The 18,552-nt window shown below is 37.1% G+C and overlaps 1 protein-coding gene and 1 long non-coding RNA gene across 3 annotated transcripts in view; both read left to right on the top strand.

Moving 5' to 3' along the window:
- Positions 1-11,205, top strand: part of SLC5A8 (solute carrier family 5 member 8) — a 47,673-nt gene extending 36,468 nt beyond the window's left edge. Inside the window, exons 12-15 of the mRNA XM_010990003.3 lie at positions 2,153-2,358; positions 6,339-6,442; positions 9,843-9,922; positions 10,192-11,205. Of these exons, the coding sequence (XP_010988305.2) occupies positions 2,153-2,358; positions 6,339-6,442; positions 9,843-9,922; positions 10,192-10,317 (516 nt within the window). The 3' untranslated portion in view covers positions 10,318-11,205. The remainder of the gene's footprint in view (positions 1-2,152; positions 2,359-6,338; positions 6,443-9,842; positions 9,923-10,191) is intronic.
- A 6,890-nt stretch (positions 11,206-18,095) lies between these two features.
- The window catches only part of LOC135322534 (uncharacterized), a 117,231-nt gene continuing 116,774 nt past the window's right edge, over positions 18,096-18,552 (top strand). For both annotated transcript variants that reach the window (XR_010383183.1, XR_010383182.1), the window contains exon 1: positions 18,096-18,198. This is a non-coding gene — a long non-coding RNA (uncharacterized LOC135322534). The remainder of the gene's footprint in view (positions 18,199-18,552) is intronic.

The following is an 18,552-nucleotide window of genomic DNA, read 5'->3' as shown; positions in this document are numbered from 1 at the left end:
GTACACCAAAGAGAAGCAATAAGATAGGCTGCTGACCAGATAACATATACTTCTGATATTAAAGACTTAGCTCCAGTCGCATGAGTCTAGACCCACAGGGGTGATCGTAATTGGAAATTGTATCTAGAAAGAGGTATGTTTCTGTTCCTCTACATTGACATATCTATGCTCTGAAGTATTGAATTTTGTTTGGAATAAATGAAGTTGAAATTATGTCTCTGAAAGCCAGGAAAAACTCCACTAGTTTAGTCCTGCCACATGCTGAAGTTCAGGAAAAGCTGTAACGTGTGTCTGGTTGTTTCAGATAGATGTAGGGTAACTGCAGAACTACGACTTTACATTTAGAATTACATGTTCCTCCTGAGGCATCAGGAATTAGTAAGACAGATGCTAATGAGGGCTATTATCATTATTATTATTAATAATAATTCTTAATGAAGTGTCATCTGAAAAGCCAGTTTGGTAGAAATTAATCACAATGAAAGAGAGTTGTTTGTGTCCACCTTAGAATGGTGAAGCTTTGACTTAGACTCTTTGCATTATGAAATGCATAGTGGTTTGTTGAGTGCCTGAAACATAAAAAAAAAAAAAAAAAAAAAGACAGACGTTTGGTTTTTGACATTTATTGCCACCATGAGTTGCTTCCAGAAATGCTGTAGCTGACTGGGTCCAACATGCCCTTTTTCAGGGGAAGTAAGATATTATTATTCCTGTCATAGGAAGTACCTCTTTTTATCATATCCACATTTTTCACCAGCAGAGTATCTGTCTACTGTTACTCTGGAATAAGCTTCTTCCCTCTCTTCCTCCCTTCCTCCCTCTCTTCTTCCTTCCTTCCCTTCCTTTTCTTTGCTTCTGTTTCTCCCTTGCCTCCTTTTTCCTTCCTTCCCTTCCTTTCATTCACTCATTCATTTATTCATTGAATATACATGGACAAAGCACTGTCCTGGGAGTGGAGAGCACTGAATATTTCTGTTCTCGTGGCATTTATAATTTTGTGGATCCTTGATCGAGCCATGCACAGTGCTGAGAGTAAGCAAGTCTGGTCTGTCAACAGCTAGCCACACCACTATTCCAACCTTACACTATTCAAAACCATTTATTGCATACCTGCTATAGTTCCAGCACTGTGGCAAGTGCTGGGCACCAAAAATAAAGAAACCTTATTCTGCTCCCAAGAGTTCACAGCTTAATGAAAGAGCTCACAGTCCTTGCCCCCAGCACAAATCCTCTGATCTAGTCTGCAGTATTCTTGTTCTCCTATCAACATGCCATTCTTTTTTTCTGCCCTATGATTTTGCTTATATTTCACCTCTTCAGATATTCTCCCCTGTCCTCTCTATGTAGAGCTGGAGGCACAGGCAGCCCTATCTGATCATTGTTCTTAAAAGTAAGGGGGGAAATTTCACCACAGAGGTAGGGGCTTCCTAGCTCAACATTTGCTTTCATCCCCATCATTTGGAACTATGGAACATTCAAAGACTGAAAACTGGTGAAAAGCCAAGAGCAGGTAACCCAGGGTTTCCAAAGATTGGAAAACCAAATGTCTTCAGAGAGGACATCTCCAGTTATCTCTCGAAATACTTGGTTTGGTTGTATGTACCATTGCAGTCATTTGTGAAAACTGCTTGCTATTTCCCCCCTAATTTTCCTGCAGCACAGTTATACTCATGCATGTTTGTAGTATAGGAATAAACCCTGTGGATGCTTTCTTCCTCATAGTCTGTTGCTCATATGGTGTCATTTTTTTCACAGATAAAATAAAAATAGAGGAAACAGTTAACCTGGAGTCAACTGTAGTTATTTGGGTGTACAGAGACAAGGAGGCCAAAACAGAGTGCTGGCCATGGAAACAGAGTGGAAGGAATGGAATTATGAGATCGAGGCAAAGAAAAATGGGCAGGAATTGGTGATTGGCTAGACAGAGATAGGAAAAAGGGAATGGGGTAATGGAGATCCCAGGGCTCTGGGCTGAGGGACCAGGGGCCCATGCTGCCCTTGGCAAAAGGCAGAGATCTTGCAAGGGAGATTAGTTTTAGGAGGGGAGCTGATAAATTTGGCTTGGGCCACGGTGAGCTTAACCTCCTAATGTTGATTTCCATTACAAAGCAAACTGTATTACTGTTCTTTTAAAATCACTCCTGTTTTGCAGGGAGCACTTGTTGGTCTACTGGCCGGGTTTGCCATTACTTTGTGGGTCGGAATTGGAGCTCAACTTTATCCTCCACTTCCTGAGAGAACTATGCCATTAAGGCTTGAAACCTATGGCTGTAATAGCACATACAATGGGACAAATTGGATGACAACCACAGAAATGCCATTTTCTACCAGTGCTTTTCAAGTACACAACATTGAAAGGTATTGAATTGAGCTTTATGTCATATTTATTTAAAATGTGTTTAACAGGTAGAGAACCCCAGCTGCTTTTTGTCTTGCCTGTAACACTATGATTTTGCCTAATTCTGAAGTGGATAGAGCCCATGTGGCTTTCTCACTATTATATTTTGTTCAGAAATAGCAAAAAAAAAAAAAAAAAAAAAAAAGAAAAAAGAAAAAAGAAAGAAAAGAAACTTCTACCTTACCTACAGATCGGAGATGACTTGAATAGTAACCAAAAAAATGCTACCAAATACCAGCTCTAGTTGGATGGAAAATTGTCTTTGTCAACTGAAAAACTTTTAAAATGTAAAGCAAAATTATAAAAGAAACATTGCACAGGTAGTCTTTGAAGCCTTTCCTGACTAAAAGCTACATTTTATCTAAATATGTTGGATAATTGCTATTTGTTCAGTTTTATAGATTCCAGATCTTTAGAGCATTGGCAGTGAGTTGCAGCCACGATCATCCTGTTAGACTTTTCTGTTATGCAGTACAGTTTTAAGCCTCTGGATACTGGTGTCATCTGATTTAATAAAATGATGTAGACTTGCTGGTAGATCATTGTTTCACTGTATAGTGGATGTAAGGGTGAGATTATCCTTAGGGGATATATACATTTCTATCCTTAAAGCCCCAAACCTATGGATATATTCAAGGAATGCAAAGATGAGGCCACTTCCCCCAAAGTATTGTCCCAGTTCCAGCTTGCCTAGAATGAAACCATTGGAGAATCATTCCTTTAGAGTCAAAACATGATGTCTCCCTCTTAATATGGACACACTCCTGGGAGAAGGAATGTGACTATATGTATCAACATTATTAGCGATTCATATCCCAGAGGGAATTCAGCCATGAGAACACTTGTCAGTTGGAGTTCAAGGCTGGTAAACTCTGCATGAGTAGAGGGAAAAGGTAGTTTCAGAGCCCGAGGCACATATCGGGGGAGGTTGGACTAGGTGGCGTGCTGTGGAGAGAGGGGCAAGGAAACACAGAGGGTAGTCTGGACAAGCATGAATGCACTCATGTCAGGTAAGGGGTCAGGAAGTCATTAGGGAGTGAGAAAGGGAGAAATGATTAATGGAAAGGTAAGTGGGAAGGTGTTCAGGATGGATTTTTTGTTACACAATTTTGCTTAGCATTTGTCCTGATTATGTAAATGTCTGTTTTCATTTAAAAGACTGAGGCAAAATGGTCATTTGGATTCCTGAAACAAATAAATTAGCTGAGGCTTACCATGTGTCTGGTACCATCATAATCACTTTTATATGTCAGCTTGTTTATAAAATAACTCATATCATTCTGAGAATGAACTGTGTACCCAGCACTGGGCTGACCATTTATGTAATATCCATAGAAAGTCTTCCCCTCTCATTCACTGTGGTTTCTGCCTTTCAAGCAATTATAATTTACCTGAGAGAATGTGCTAATATACACAAAACAATGAACTCACGCATAATAAGTATAGTAACTAGCATATGGTAAACAGCTAATGAAAAGTTGAAAAATGCTTGCTAAAAGAATGGAGTGTAGATGAGCACAGACTTCAGGGATGTATTAATGCTTGAAGAATGCAGAAGTTGACCAGAGGAGAAGGTTGGAAAGTCATTCTTGTCACAAAAAAATGACCAAAAGGGAAGTTGGACAGGAGTATAAGCAATTAGACAATACACTGTGAAAAGTGGTTTTCATAAGCTATCATGGGAGCCAGGAGGAGGAAGAGTCTAACTCTTCTGGGGTGGAAGATGCTTCTTAGAGGAGTGTTAAAGGAGCTGGAGTTTATCAGATGAACAAGATTGGGCAGGGGAACCAAAGGAAGGAGGAGTGTGTGTTGCAGAATGAAGAGCAACATATGCAGAGACATAGAGGCTGGAAGTCACATGTCATAGTGGGAAATCACGCATAGTTCAGTGTGGCTAGCCTCCAAAGAGTGAACACACAGCTAAAGATGAAATAAGATGCCCTTTGGTTGCCTAGATACTGGGTTTCAATTACCCAAGTTCGGTTTTTATTTTTTAAGTTCCTAACACTTGATGGGTATATATTGATAACTCTTTGTACTTTTAATTTGCATTCCCCTTGTGATTAATGATGTTCAATATCTTTTTTTCATGTTTATTGGCCATTTGGATAACTACTCTTGTGACTTGTCTATTTAAGTCTCTGGTCCATTTTTAAATGGATTCTCTGTCTTTTGTTTTTGTTTTTGTTTTAAGAATTCATGATATATTCTAGATATAAGATAAGTTTTAAAAGTGTTTTCCCCCTACCCCATGACTTGCCTTTTTACTTTCTTAGTGATACTTTTAGTGGTCAGACTTTCTCAATTTTAATTAAGTTCAACTTATCAGTCTTTTCCTATATGGTTAGTCCTTCGTGTGTCCCATTTAACAAATCTTTGCTTACTCGGAGTTCATAAAGATATTTCTCTAATTTTTCATTTACAAGCTTTCTTGTTCACCATTTCCATTTGGGAAATGTAATCCATTTTGGAATTTATTATCAGTGATCAAGATTCATTTTTTCCCATATGGATATTCTATTATCCAAGCACCATCTATTGAAAAGATCCTCCTTTTGCCCCATTTTACAATGCAATGGCAACTTTGACATAAGCCAAATGACTGCTTTTCTGTGGGTCTGTTTTTTGATTCTCTAGTCTGTTCTATTTTGCCTGTCATTGGCCCAATAGGCTACATTATCTTAATTTCAGTAACTCACCTCTGTTTCCCTTCTTTCTGGGATCGTGGCCCCTCAAGTGCTAATTGCCTTGACCTCTCTGGTGTCTTCAGTCTCCCAGTTTTTATATATTGTTCTTGGCAGGTTGGGAGGTCTACGCTATCAAAGCTGAAAGTGGAATCCTAGAGCAGTTGTTTTAGAGGCTGGTCAGATCATGTCACTCCTCCACTTAAAATACTACAGTGTGTCCACTGTCCAGAGAGTAAGATCCAAACTCATCCAAGTCCTGCAAAAAGACCTCTACCTCTAGCTCTCATCTTGCTCCACTCTGTCTTCTTGACTATGCTTCAGTCTGCTGGTGTTTACCTCTCTCTGGGATGCTTTCTCAAAAACTTCTGTTATTCAGATCTCAGTTCCAATGTCACTTCTTCACAAAGGCTCTCCCTAACCACTCCTTGCATTGTAGTTCCTCCTTCCCACCCTGTTAATGTCATATTACCTTATTTCATTTTCCTTACGTACTTTCCACCAGTGGGAATTATTACGTTTATTAATTTGTTTACTTGTCGCATTTCTCTATTAGCGTGTAATCTTGATCTACCTTTTTTTATGGCAGATTTTCCAATGTCAAGGACAATGCCTGGGACACTAAGCAGAGCTGAATAATTGCAGACGTTTATATTACAGGCCTAGGCCAGCACTAGAGCGATAAAGGAGGAATAATATACAGGCCCAATGATGAAAACTAAACAAGAGGTTCTACTCTACATGAAAAATGTGAAAGTGAATTAGAAACTCAAAGAGATCATGGGATTATTACAATATATATAATAAAATTCAAAATATCTTTAAAAATAATTTTTATAAATGAATATGAATGAATGTTAAAATTAAGATGTCAACATCTTGGTGCCGTATATTATACATTAGAATAAGAAATAATCATATTATGTGTCTATATAGTTTCCTTTCAATATGACTTCAGTAGATTCAAAATAGTTTAAGAATTCTTTTGCTTTATTTAGCAATGTGTAAATCAATTTATTAAAAGCAAATTCAAAGAGCTAAAAAAAAAATGGACATTTAGTATTATAGTACATGGTCAAGGTTAAGTCATGCCTTTAATTCCTGATCCAGTAAGTTAAAATTGGGACAGCAGATTTGGACATTAAAAATGTAATTAAATATTATATTTTGACTTTGCCATGAGGCTTATGGACACATACTCTTAGTTGATATTAGCACTGCTGAAATCTGACAGCTATGCTTTCTTTCTCTATTAGGACCGCACTAATGGATAACTGGTATTCTTTATCATACCTGTACTTCAGCACTCTCGGAACTTTGGTAACGTTATTCGTGGGAATACTTACCAGTTTATCAACAGGTAACTATCTAAACATTAGTATTGCTGTGTTTACCTCTACATTAGTTTTTTTTTTTTTGCTGTATCTGTTTTATAGCTATTTCTGTTACTTTACTATAATCCTAACAATTAGTTGAATTATCTGTTCCATTTTACTCATGGGAAATTTTAGGGCTTGGACTTGAAAACAAAAGATCTATTTCTGTTTGAATGTTCGAATGCTGTTTCCTAGCTGCGTGGACGTACAGCTGTAGGTCTGTGCAGCTACTGTGTAGCTGCTCTGAGCTGTAGCTGTCCTGGGTGTGAAATGAGGGCAATGGTAACTGTGTAACTGACCTGCCTGTCTCACAGGTTGCTGTGAGATAAAACAAAAAGGCTTGCAAAAGTTGCGTGTAGCTACTACAGTGCTAGGGGTTGTATACATACCTTTACAACAGCCCTGTGCCGTGATCTTCCCGTTGTCCTGCACTGACTCTTTGTAAACTGTAAAGAAGTATACACGTGCAGGGAATAGTAATTATGATCTTTATATCTAAGCATAATGTGAAAGCTTTTCTTTAAATGTCCATAAACTGTAAGAAATAATTGTAAAGGAAAATTAAACTGATAATACACATGGTACACACTGCTCTCTGGGATTGCCATAGAACTGTTACCCTGAGACCTCCTTTGGTCCTCATTCCATGAATTCTTTTAGTTTCTCTCCTGTGTTGGATTCCCTGCTGCCTGTATCCCATTACTCCTAGGTCTCGTTTACTCCGTTAATTGGATGGAACACAACCTATAACACATTCTTGAGAAAGGGTGAGCAAGAGAGGAGATTTTAGAAACATTTCATGTCTTAAAAAAAAATGTCTTTAGTTCTCTCTTGTGCTTGATTGATAATCCAAGTGGAGAATTTTAGGTTGAAAATAACTTTCTTGCTCCCGGAGGATGTCTTACGTTTCTTCTCCTTGCCGTGTTGCTGTTGGGGAGACCAGTGCCCTGCTGACTGCTGGCCCTTTGTGTGTGACCCATTTCACAATGACTGCCTTGCCCTAGGCCCTCAGGAGCGTTCCCCTGTGAAGACCCATGTCCTTCAGTTCTACGGCACTTTCCTATTTTATTTATTTTGTAATTTCCTGCCATTCTCTGTTTCCTCTTTCTGGAAACTCCTGTTAGTCAAACGTTTTAATCTTGGACAGTTTCTCTAATTTTCTTATCTTTTTTCTCTTATTTTCCATCTTTGTGTCTTTTAGGTCTACTACAAGGAATATTTTTTCAATTACTTTTCCAATAATTCTCAAGGGAGCACTCTGATCCAGTTTTGAGAATAGTCTGTAAGGGAAGGAGGGCAGGTAGAAGGCTATTGCAGTAGCCCAGGTGACCGATCATCACGGTGGCTCGGACCAGGGCAGTAGTGTGGAGTTGGGGAGAAGCGCTGGGCTCCCTAATTTCCTACGTTCCCTCACACATTTACATTCTGAGCAACCAAACTGGGGGACGCAGCTTCACTGTCCTCTTTTATCAAATGTGTTATAACTAGTCAGAAATCCTACGCTTTGTCTAAGTATGTCTTTGTTGGCTTTGTGCTATAAATCTACCAACACTGTGCCCCTTTAGAGAATCTCACCATCTCTCATTGTTTTTTGGCACCTGGATAGCACTGTTTTTCAAACTTCTATGGTACTTGTGTTTATAACTAATATGTTAGTAATTAGTGTGGCTATTGATGATATTAACATATAATTATAATTATTATATGCATTATAACTTACGATTATTAGAAATTTATAATAAAGTTTGTAGTGATTTGTTATCTTGCAAACGGCTGTTTAAACTATTCTTTCTTTACAGAAACGACTATGCTTTTTCTCATAAGTAAAATCACCAGCCCAGCAGGTTTATTTGCTTGCCGGTTTTGGTATGTTTTAGACAAATTTTAAACTTCTTTCATCAGCAACCCAGTTGCTCAGATCTGGAATACACCTAACCAGTCTCCTTTTACTATCTGACCTTTGGTCATTTTTCAACTCATTTTTTTTTTTTTCCTTTAGAAAAACAGGGTGTTCAAGTACTCCCTTTGAGTACTCTCGTTTTTCCCCTTAAATGCTGTGATTCTGATAACCATATACAGCTATGTCTTTTCTTTTGCTTTAAAAAGTGAACGTGACAGGCATTTAGTGATGAAGAACATTTCCACTTCATTAATTTTATATGACTTATTCCCACTCCACAGTAGCAGTGAGCTCCTTACCAAAAACAAAAAAACAAAATCTAGAAACAAAATCCTGATGTTCCTTGGGAAATATATTTTAAAAGCTACTGTACAATTCTAGGAATATGTAAGAATTTAGGCTAAACAGACTTGGTTGGTATTTCAGCTTCCCCTAGCCATGTACTGTGCGCTTTGAGCGTGTCTCTTCGTTGGTAAAGTAGGGTAAATATTTTCCTAAGTAGGCTATGAGCTATGGGTGCAGGGGTTGTTTTATTCATCTCTGTCCCTCTAGCACCTGGTAGAGTCTCTAGTACATGGTAGGCAGTCAGCAGTGTTGAATGAATTAATTTAAAGTTGAACCCATCTCCAGGACATTAGCAGTTTCCATAATTAAAACTCTAGTATTTGTATGAAAGTGGTGATTCTTAAACTTTAGAACACATAAGGATCCTCAGAAATTTGGTAAGAATTAGGATTCAGTGGCCTTGCCCACAGAGGTTCTAACTGGGTCAGTCCAGGTTGGAGACCTGCAGTTTTTTTGTTTTTGTTTTTGTTTTTGTTTTCTTATTGAGGACTTGCGTTTTAAGTACGTGCCCTCGGTGATTTGGATAGAGGTATTTGGAGAACCACTTATTGAGATACACAGTTTTCAAAGCATTCTCTTTGATCCACAAATAAAATACTAAACCAAAGAGTAATTTTTGTAAAGCAGAACTTTAGGGAAGAGAGTTTGGATCAAGTACCTAACTTTATAGTGATTTGCATTTAAATGATTTATTCAACAACTCACAATTTCCTGCATTTCTTACACACATCTATATTCATAGACACCAAATTGAGGAAAGGCAGCTTCACTATCTGAAGCAGAGGCAGATGGTTTGATTTTTTATTGGTAGACCAGTTTTCCTACCAGTATTGGGCCAGATGACTCTTCCTCTAGTTGGGCACCAGATGAGGCAGTTGGCTTACTATATTCCATTTATATGGAGGCATCTCATTTATCTTTAAAGATTAGACTCGTATTTATCACAGTGAGAGGCTTGCAGAGTCTGAGACTGACTGAGGGAAGGGAAATGGTGAGCTAACTCTCTAGCACTATTTAATAGACTCTCTTGCTCTGTGGTTCTGTAAGTACATAGAATGAAGTTAAACGCCTGTATGATGGACCTTCGCTGGGGAGATGCACATATCTTTTTAACAACATAAATAATGTATGTTTTTCAGGAGGAAGAAAACAGAACGTAGACCGCAGATTCCTACTAACCAAAGAGGACTTTACATCCAATTTTGACATCTTTAAGAAAGTGAGCTGGCTTTCTTTTTCCTTAAATTAATAAGACTGTGCCTTTATCACCAGGATACAATACTAGTTAGTCCTCAGACTCTCTTTCAAACTCTGATGATAAGGAAGGTATTTGCCTTCCTTTCTTAAATGATCTGTTTCTGTGGTTTTTCTCTGCCTCAGTAGATTACGAAGCTGATTTAGAGAAAGAAAATCAGTAGTAACAATTATTTAGAGTTGAATGAGTTAACACTTTTTTTTTCTAATCACCATGTTAACATTTTCTTTTAGAAGAAGCAAGTTTTAAACACTAAATCTCATCCAATAGAAGATGGCGGAAATGACAATCCTGCCTTCAACCATATTGAATTGAACTGCACAGATCAAAGTGCCAAGACCAGTGGGACTCGTTTGTGAAGCAGCTGTGACACTAAGTGATCTTAAACAGTGTCCCAGTTTTCTGTGTTTTCTAAGATAATTGGATCAGGTTTAGGTTTTTCTGTTTTGTTTGGTTTGGTTTGGTTTATCATGAGCATTTGGGGGGAGATCTTTGGGGGGATAAATTTTTGTTAAAGCGAAGTCCTGACTTTACTTACTACACTCACTAGTTGATGCTACTCTGGAGGTAAGAGTTTCAACATCAGCATTTCCCTCTCTCTTTTATTTCAATGAAGCTTGTGAAAGTTATGAAAGTTGTGACTTCATGTGTGCTTAAAAGGTAAATACACATACTTGATGGTCAGAAGCATATTCTTAAATTTGGGCATTATTAAACATATTTCCATGCATTTGGTGCTAACATATACATTTTGGGGTTCACCAAAATCATAATTAATATTGAAAAGGACATTTCTCCCTCCTACCACATACTCCATTCTTAGGGAGCAATGAAGTGACAGGTCTGTGTTGTCTAGATCTTTGCTTCTCATCAACCCTATCAGCCCACGGCACATAAAAACCTTGAAATGGATCCTGGCTCAGGACGCATCCTGTTTGGGACAGAATCTAGGCCCAGTGATCAAGGCCTTCTTGGTGCTATGCATGTATTTTTGTGCCTTTTTTGCTTGTTATCTAGAGCTCCTGGCCATTGGCTGCTTATTTTGCTTTTCTTAGACTCTGGTTCTTATCTGCATTCCTAGTTTCTGACCCATGAACTTTGGTTTTGTTGTTCATTTTACCTTTGCTTGCCTTCCTAATTTCCTGTTCACTCTACTGCCTACATAATTATATTTGGGCTTGCATGTGTCTTGAGACACCCATTGTGAATCATGCTACCCTGGATCCTGGTTCACATCTCAGCCTATAAACTCCCATGAGCCTTATACTGACTGAAGTGCTTTCAATGTAGGTACTTATAGATTTGGTGACCCAAGACTATTTACATAATTTAGAATGGTTAAGCTCCATGGAATCGGTTGATTCCACTGAATGCTATTAAGCTAAATTTTCCAATGTCAACTAACTTGCAGTCAGTTAAATTTAAAGGTACATATGCCTAGAAATCTTGAATTCTAGTATTTCATTTGGTTAAAGAGCTAAATTACAAAGGCAAATACTATTATTTTTCTTTAGTGTCCTGGAATTACTAAATATATGCCATGTTTTTTATGTTTTAAAATTTCAAGTAGCAATCTCAAAGTTTATTTTGTTTATTTTGCTAAATTTCTAGCTAAGACTCTGATTACAGACTTTCATCAGTAACTTATTTTTTTCTACAGTACACACATTAGATATTGGGTTTTTTTAGCTTTACACTGTTTTAAAATAACATGTGAAATATTTAGGTATATTGAATATTTTATAATTAAATAATTTTTTGCTTATTTTCTAATATTTAGGTGAGCATGCTCTGTACATTTAGAGGTTGCCGACTGAAAACATTAAGAAATGAAAAAAAGTAGAAAATAGCATTTATCTAAAGCAGGGAGATTTATATGACATTTAAATTTAATGATATATTCACATATTTTGTATGTGTATAGTTGTTATTTTTAATCAATATATTTGTAAGCATACAGCAAACTTTGTAAACCTTTCTATAATTTTTTTAATGAGTAGGGACATACAATCTTATTTGTTTCATGTGTGTGATTTGAACTATTGTTATTTATTTAATAATTCTAAACGCACATGTGTGTAGAATGCTTCAATTTTGGAAATCAAAATCAAGTTATTTAAATAATTTTTTCTTTTATCTGACTGCCAAGGAATTATGCAACGTATTTTTAATGAAAGATATAGTAATTCCATTCTTGTCCACTTTCTTTTAACAAAGTATATCTTTGTGACATTAGAAATTATTGATATTTTACTTTTATAAATACCTAAGATTAAGTGGGGAGGGTATAGCTCAGTGGTAGAGCACATGCATTAATATTCATAAGTTCCTGGGTTCAATCCCTAGTACCTCCATTAAGATAAATAAATAAATAAAAGTAACCTAATTACCCCCCCAAAAAATTTAAAACAAAACAAAACATAAGATTACCAAATAGAATTCTTAAGAAATCAGAGTTATGTTATATTAATTATTAAAAATCATTTGTCTTAGCTAAATCTTTGGGTAAAATCAAACAGAGGTAAAATGTTAATATAATGTAAATTAAATAACCTAATGTTCTTAATTATTTTGAATCACAACAAGGCAAATGGGAAGGAAAAGCCACATAAGTTGCCTATCTTTTTTGTTACTAAAGAGTTGTATGACCTTGAATTTATTCTTAATCTCCTCTAATGTTGGAACTTCACACTAAACACATACCTACCTCACAGAAATAATGTGAGCATAAAAGATCAGATAGCACTTTATTAACTCAAATAGTGTTACTTAAAATTTCAATATGATTGAGAATCAAAATCTGAGACAAAGGTCATTTGCTAGTTTTAAGTAAAGGAGAACCATTAATAATTTGCAATGTAATGAAGTGGAGATAGTTCCTTTTAAAAATATGTACCATAGAAATATTTAAAAAATCAGAAATCAGCAGGATTATTCTAAAAGAAAGAATGTAAACTTTAAAGAAAGCTATAGAACAATCATATACACTCCATAGGGAAAAAAATTTTTATTTAGAATGTAAAACAGTATGCATGTATATTCATCTGTTTAGTTGCTTATGCGGTATATTCTCTCTAGAACAGTAGTTCTCAAGGGGTAATTTTGCACCTCAGGGACATTTAGAAATATCTGGGTACATTCTTGGTTGTCACAGGTGGTAAGAAGGTGCTACTGGCAGCTGGTGGATAGAATTTAGAGATGCTGCTAAACGTCCCATGGTGCACAGGGAGCCCTCTTCTCCACAACAAAAAGTGATCCTGCCCTAGATATCAGTAGTGTTGACTTCAAGAAATTCTGCCCTAGGAGTTAGGTTTCAAATCTTGAAATCACACGCCTTGGTTGTGTTCCTTTAGGGCAATTGCCTTGACTCTCCTATCTGTTCTTATCTACAAGTGAGGATTAAAGTATTGCTAGCATATGGAATGTTATGATGCAGAATAATGATCATATATTTTAAGGACTACAGAATTGTGAGTAATTATGAAGACAACTCTTAAGAGGGTTCATTTCTTAACATGATTTCCAACATTGACACACATTAGGATGAAGGAAATATTCAACCTATGAATATGAAGGTTTTCATAATTATATTTCATTTTTTAAAACCCCAGAAAGTATCATTTATTGTTAACAACTGAATGTCTGTCCATGAATGTAGATATGTGGGGCAAGGGTAGGGTTGAGATGGAGGAAGTAACTCTCTGTGTTGATTCTTATAGAAAAGTCTGAGTTCTTTCCAATAATGATTGTTGATATGGAGTCAACAAAGTACATGAAAATTCACTGTACAATTTAGTCACTGTAAAATTCACTTTTACATTTGTGTGCCCATTATGAAAAAACTTGAGGGGATTGAGCATTGTAATGTGAAATATGGTTGCATTTGGGATTTTTCTACTTGATTGAACTCTGCAGGTGTCTTTACAATTGTCTGTTCTTGGGGGATAAATGTCAAATTGAATATAATTAATTTTATCAGCTTTTAAATAAAATTATTTCTACTCTGTTTACCACATAGAGGACTCTTCCTACCTACTATTATAAAAGTGTAAGAAAATAAACATATAGAACTTTTGTCACTGAAGTCATTAACACTAGATCTGAAAATAAAGGTAACATATTTAATACTGGAAAGTTCTTAGCCATTATCTCTTTGACTATTCCCCTTCTCCCATTTTCTCTGTTCCATAACTATTTAACTCCTATTAGATGAATGTTGTAACTTTTTATCTCATCCCCATGTCTCCTAATCTGGTTCGTAGTTTCCATCTTTTTATATATATTTTTTTATTTTATTTTCTGCTGTTTTCGTTTTCGAATCTGCTACTTAACATGTCCATTGAATTTTCTTTGTCCATTTTGTATCATTTCAGTGACTTTATTCTTTAATTTCTAGAGTTGGATGTGCTTTTTCAAATTTTCCTATTCTTTTAGTCCTAATTTTTTAATTTTTTCATTGTTTTTCCTAATCATTCTTTTCTCTCTATAGTAACTTTGATCATGTTTATTGCTCTTTCCTATTGTTATATTACCTGAAATTCTCGGATGCTCATTCTTCTACTTGTCCATTTGCTTCCTCTACCACATGGTGGTTTCTTTCCTTATGTAGCTGATCATTTTAACTGGAAGTTTATCTTCAGCAGGCATTGTATTTTTTTCTAGTGAGAGTCCCTGGCTCTGGTTAGAGAGAGTCTCTACAGAGAAGTTTTAAATTAGCTTTTGCTGTGCCCTAGTTGTTTCAATAGCTTTCAACCAATTTTACATCATTATCTCAGGCAAGGGAACCTCTCTTAAGCTCACAATCTCAATTTTTATCTTATATCCTTGCATGGCACAGGACTTAGGTTTGATGCTTCAGGTACTGTGTCTGTTTTTCATCCAAAACTTTGATAGAGGCAAACTTTCTTTAAATCCCCCTTTAATCAATGAGGCAGTTCTTTAGGCTTTTGGTGGTACTTGGAATAGAGTTCTAAATTCACCACATTCCATAGGCAGAAACCCCATCTTTGTCCCCATGAGGACATAAGAACTCAGCAGGACTGCACCTCTGTAGGTTACTTGACATCTGCTGATACTATTGCAAGGGTTTCCATTTTCTTTTCAATATTGGGACTGGTATTCTCCTTTACAGTCTTACAAGTCTGACTGTGTATTAAAATTTTTGTTTTGTGGTATTTTATCCAGAATTTCTGTGTGTTTATAGCAGGAGGGGCTCCCGTCTCTATCAATATGGATCACACATTGTTGGAAGTTCTTTTATTATTATTCCCTTAATTTGCTGAGTCCTACGTAGGCTTTGGCAACATGAGGGGATATTCATCATACAAGGAAATTTTAAATCAATGTGCAAAATAAGATAATCTGTTATAAACTGAATACATGAATGCTGAGGTACGTAGAGAGTCAGTATAGTAGCTTTATTGAGCTGTAATTCATGTACCATACAGCTAGTTCATTTAAGGTGTACAACTCAATGGTTTTTATATTCTCAGGTGTGAACAACTATCATCACAGTTTTAGAACATTTTAATCACCCTCAAAAGAAACCCCAGTAGCAGTCACTCCCCATTTTCCCCAACCCCATTAGCCCTAAGTGACCACTAGTATATTTGCTGTCTCTATTGATTTTTCTATTCTAGACATTTCATATAAATGAAATCACATGAAAATCAAAAGACCGCAGTATATGGCTTCTTTCACATAACATAATGTTTTCAAGGTTAATCCATGTTGTATCATATATCAGTTCTTCATTCATTTTCATGGCCTAATAATATTCCATTGTATGGCTATACTACATTTCATTTATCCATTCATCCATTGATGGACATTTGTGTTGTTTCCACTTTTAGGCTATTATGAATAATGCTCATCTGAACTCTGTGTACAAGTTTTTGTGTTGCATGTGTTTTCATTTCTCTTGAGTATACACTAGCAGTAGAATTTCTGGGCCATATGGTAACTATGCTTAACAATTTGAGGAACTGCCAGACTGTTTTCCAAAGTGGTTGCAGCGTTTTACATTTCTCTCAGCAGTGTGTGAGGGTTCTGATTTCTCCACATCCTGACCAACACTTGTTAGTTGCATTTTTGATTATAGCCATTTTTGTGAGCATACAATGGTACATCACTGTAGTTTTTGATTTGCAGTTTCCTGGTAGGTAATGATGCTGAACATCTTTTTATGTTTCTTGGCCATTTGTACATCTTCTTTGGAGACATATCTATTCAGAGCCTTTGCCCATTTTTCATTGGCTTATTTGTCTTTTTATTATTGAGTTATAAAAGCTCTTTGTATATCCAAGGTACAAGTCCTTTATCAGACATATAATTTCTAAACATTTTCTTCCACTCTGTGCAGCATTTTCTTTTAATTGAAAGCCTCCAAGCTACAAAGAAAAGTCACTTGAGATATAAACAGATCTCAAGTTTAAAAGAGAATATAAAGCCTTCTATTCACACACTTCAGACAGAGTAGGAAACATGATGTTTCCATAAAGACAAAATACAGTACAATTTAAAATAGGGCCAGTTGTGGAGGTAGATGGAGAAACAAAAGGAGATAGGTGAAGGAGGTGGAGAAAGGTAAATACACAGAATTACCTTACTGCTGAGGCTGTGCATTGCATTATTATATTATGCTGGGTGGAAGCCAGGAAACCCAGGCAAAGGCAAAAGTGCAAAAGACGGTCGGAGAGAGAGTCAAGGTACATCTCGGTTTACACGCTGTTGGTGAGGCAAGAGGCTGGCTCAAGGAGGCCATCTACAGGGGAAGTGATATTCAGAATAAGAATATATTCAGAAAAATTAACCAATAATCTTCCCCACTCCTTGAAGCATTTAATTACCACCTTAGCTCTTCTTCACATTCAAATAATCAGGCATCTGATGTTTATAGCTCAGAAAAGGGATGCTTCCACAAATACCAGAGTGAAAAAAAGAGATTTCTTCTTGGCTTTTGAGTGTTGACTTAAGTTGACAAGGATAAAATATCTTGGAAAGTAAGAGCTAAATTCCCAACCCCCTAGAGTAGAAATGGATTTCTGATGCTGGGAGGGTTTAGAGGAAGTGATGAGAGTTAATATATTAATGAGTCTCTGAGGAAGGGTCTCTGAATCCTACTCTATGTGGTGAGCCCTGGGATGGCTGTAGCAAATCACTTTAGGTTTGTGGGATTAGTTAAAAAAAAAACCCGCAAAACCTGTTCTCCATCTCCTGATTAGAGCTTAGAGCCACAAGACCCTGGTAAATACACGCCAGAATGGTGTGTCTGGGCAGGCATATGACCTTGGGGCATTAGAGAGACTTGACCACATTTTAGAAGCAAAGAAATAGAAATTGTTGTATGAAGTGTTTAGATGAGTAGGGCTTTAGCTTCACAATTTTCTACAACCTAATGCAGTGTTAACAGCAGCGCGGAGGTAAGGAAGGAAACCAATGTGGGAATCAGGCTCGAACAGGCTGAGACCTGCTTAGACTGACAATCAAGTATTTTATGGTTTCTGAACCGAACATGAATATGACAAGCTTAGGCAATTAAAAAAAAAAAAAGTCCTAGGGAGGTGGGGGAGTGGGGACAGGAAGAAGTAGTATTCTCTTTTTATAGCAAGTAGTCAACACTATAGCTTGAAATGGCTTTCAGTCTCAATGCTTTTCTCTCTCCTTACACTTAGCCGTCTGTGTTCACTGCTGTATTGTTGGCATCTAGAACAGACTCTGGCCCAACAAATACTTTGGAATGAACAAATGCATACAATTTCTGCCTCTTAGCGTTTTCATCCTCCTTTTCTTTTGTTTTTAAATGAGCGTCACAGGTTTGATTCCCTGGGAAGCAGAGTCTAAGATGGAGTTTAGTGTGCTTAAAGTTTATCAGGGAGCGTCTTTATCATCCACACCTGTTGAAGGAAGACAACAGACAGTTTTGGGCAGGGGTGGAAGCTGAGCTGTAATGCAGGTCCAAAGACCACCTCCTCAGAGACTCTGAAGTGAGGCGAACCCTTCAGAGTTAACCCTAGTTGAGCCAAGATGGCCAGGCTTTCGTATTTCTGCATCAATTAGTCGTTGATGTGGGCTGTCACGGGAAGGGGCGTGGCCTTGGGTCAGGTGATCTTCTGCAATAAAGCAGTCCGGACAGGCGAGCAGCGAGATGAAGGCTGCTGGTAGTGCTCTCCTCGGCTGGGGCTAGAAGTCCTTCACAGTCGGGGGATCTTGGCAGCGTGCCACTGTGTCTACTTCATAAGGTAACTGCATTTTAGAGACGTCAAGTCGTTTGTCCAAGGTCATACACCTGGGACCTGAGCTTAGTTTTGTCTGACCCCAAAATCCATGGTCTTAATATTTTTTCTTCTATCATACATTATTGATGTAAGCTTACTCCTAAATTGGTGAAGGTGGGGATGGAGTTAGGAGGATTTGTTGTCAGGCTTCTAGACTGATACAACGTGCAGGTCAGGGTGGAGGTCCTGACCCAGGCCTTTAAGAAACGCCCAGTTTCTTCTCTGCTCAGCTAGAAACCTGCAGTGACAGTGCTTTGTACTGAAGGATATGATTAACTGATAAGTGCTACCATTTGAAATCGCTGCACAGCTACCTTT

This window comes from Camelus dromedarius, chromosome 11, assembly GCF_036321535.1.
Source record: "Camelus dromedarius isolate mCamDro1 chromosome 11, mCamDro1.pat, whole genome shotgun sequence".
NCBI classification, from domain to species: domain Eukaryota; kingdom Metazoa; phylum Chordata; class Mammalia; order Artiodactyla; family Camelidae; genus Camelus; species Camelus dromedarius.
Note: the sequence above shows the minus strand (reverse complement) of the source record. Positions and strands in the feature narration are given on the sequence as shown.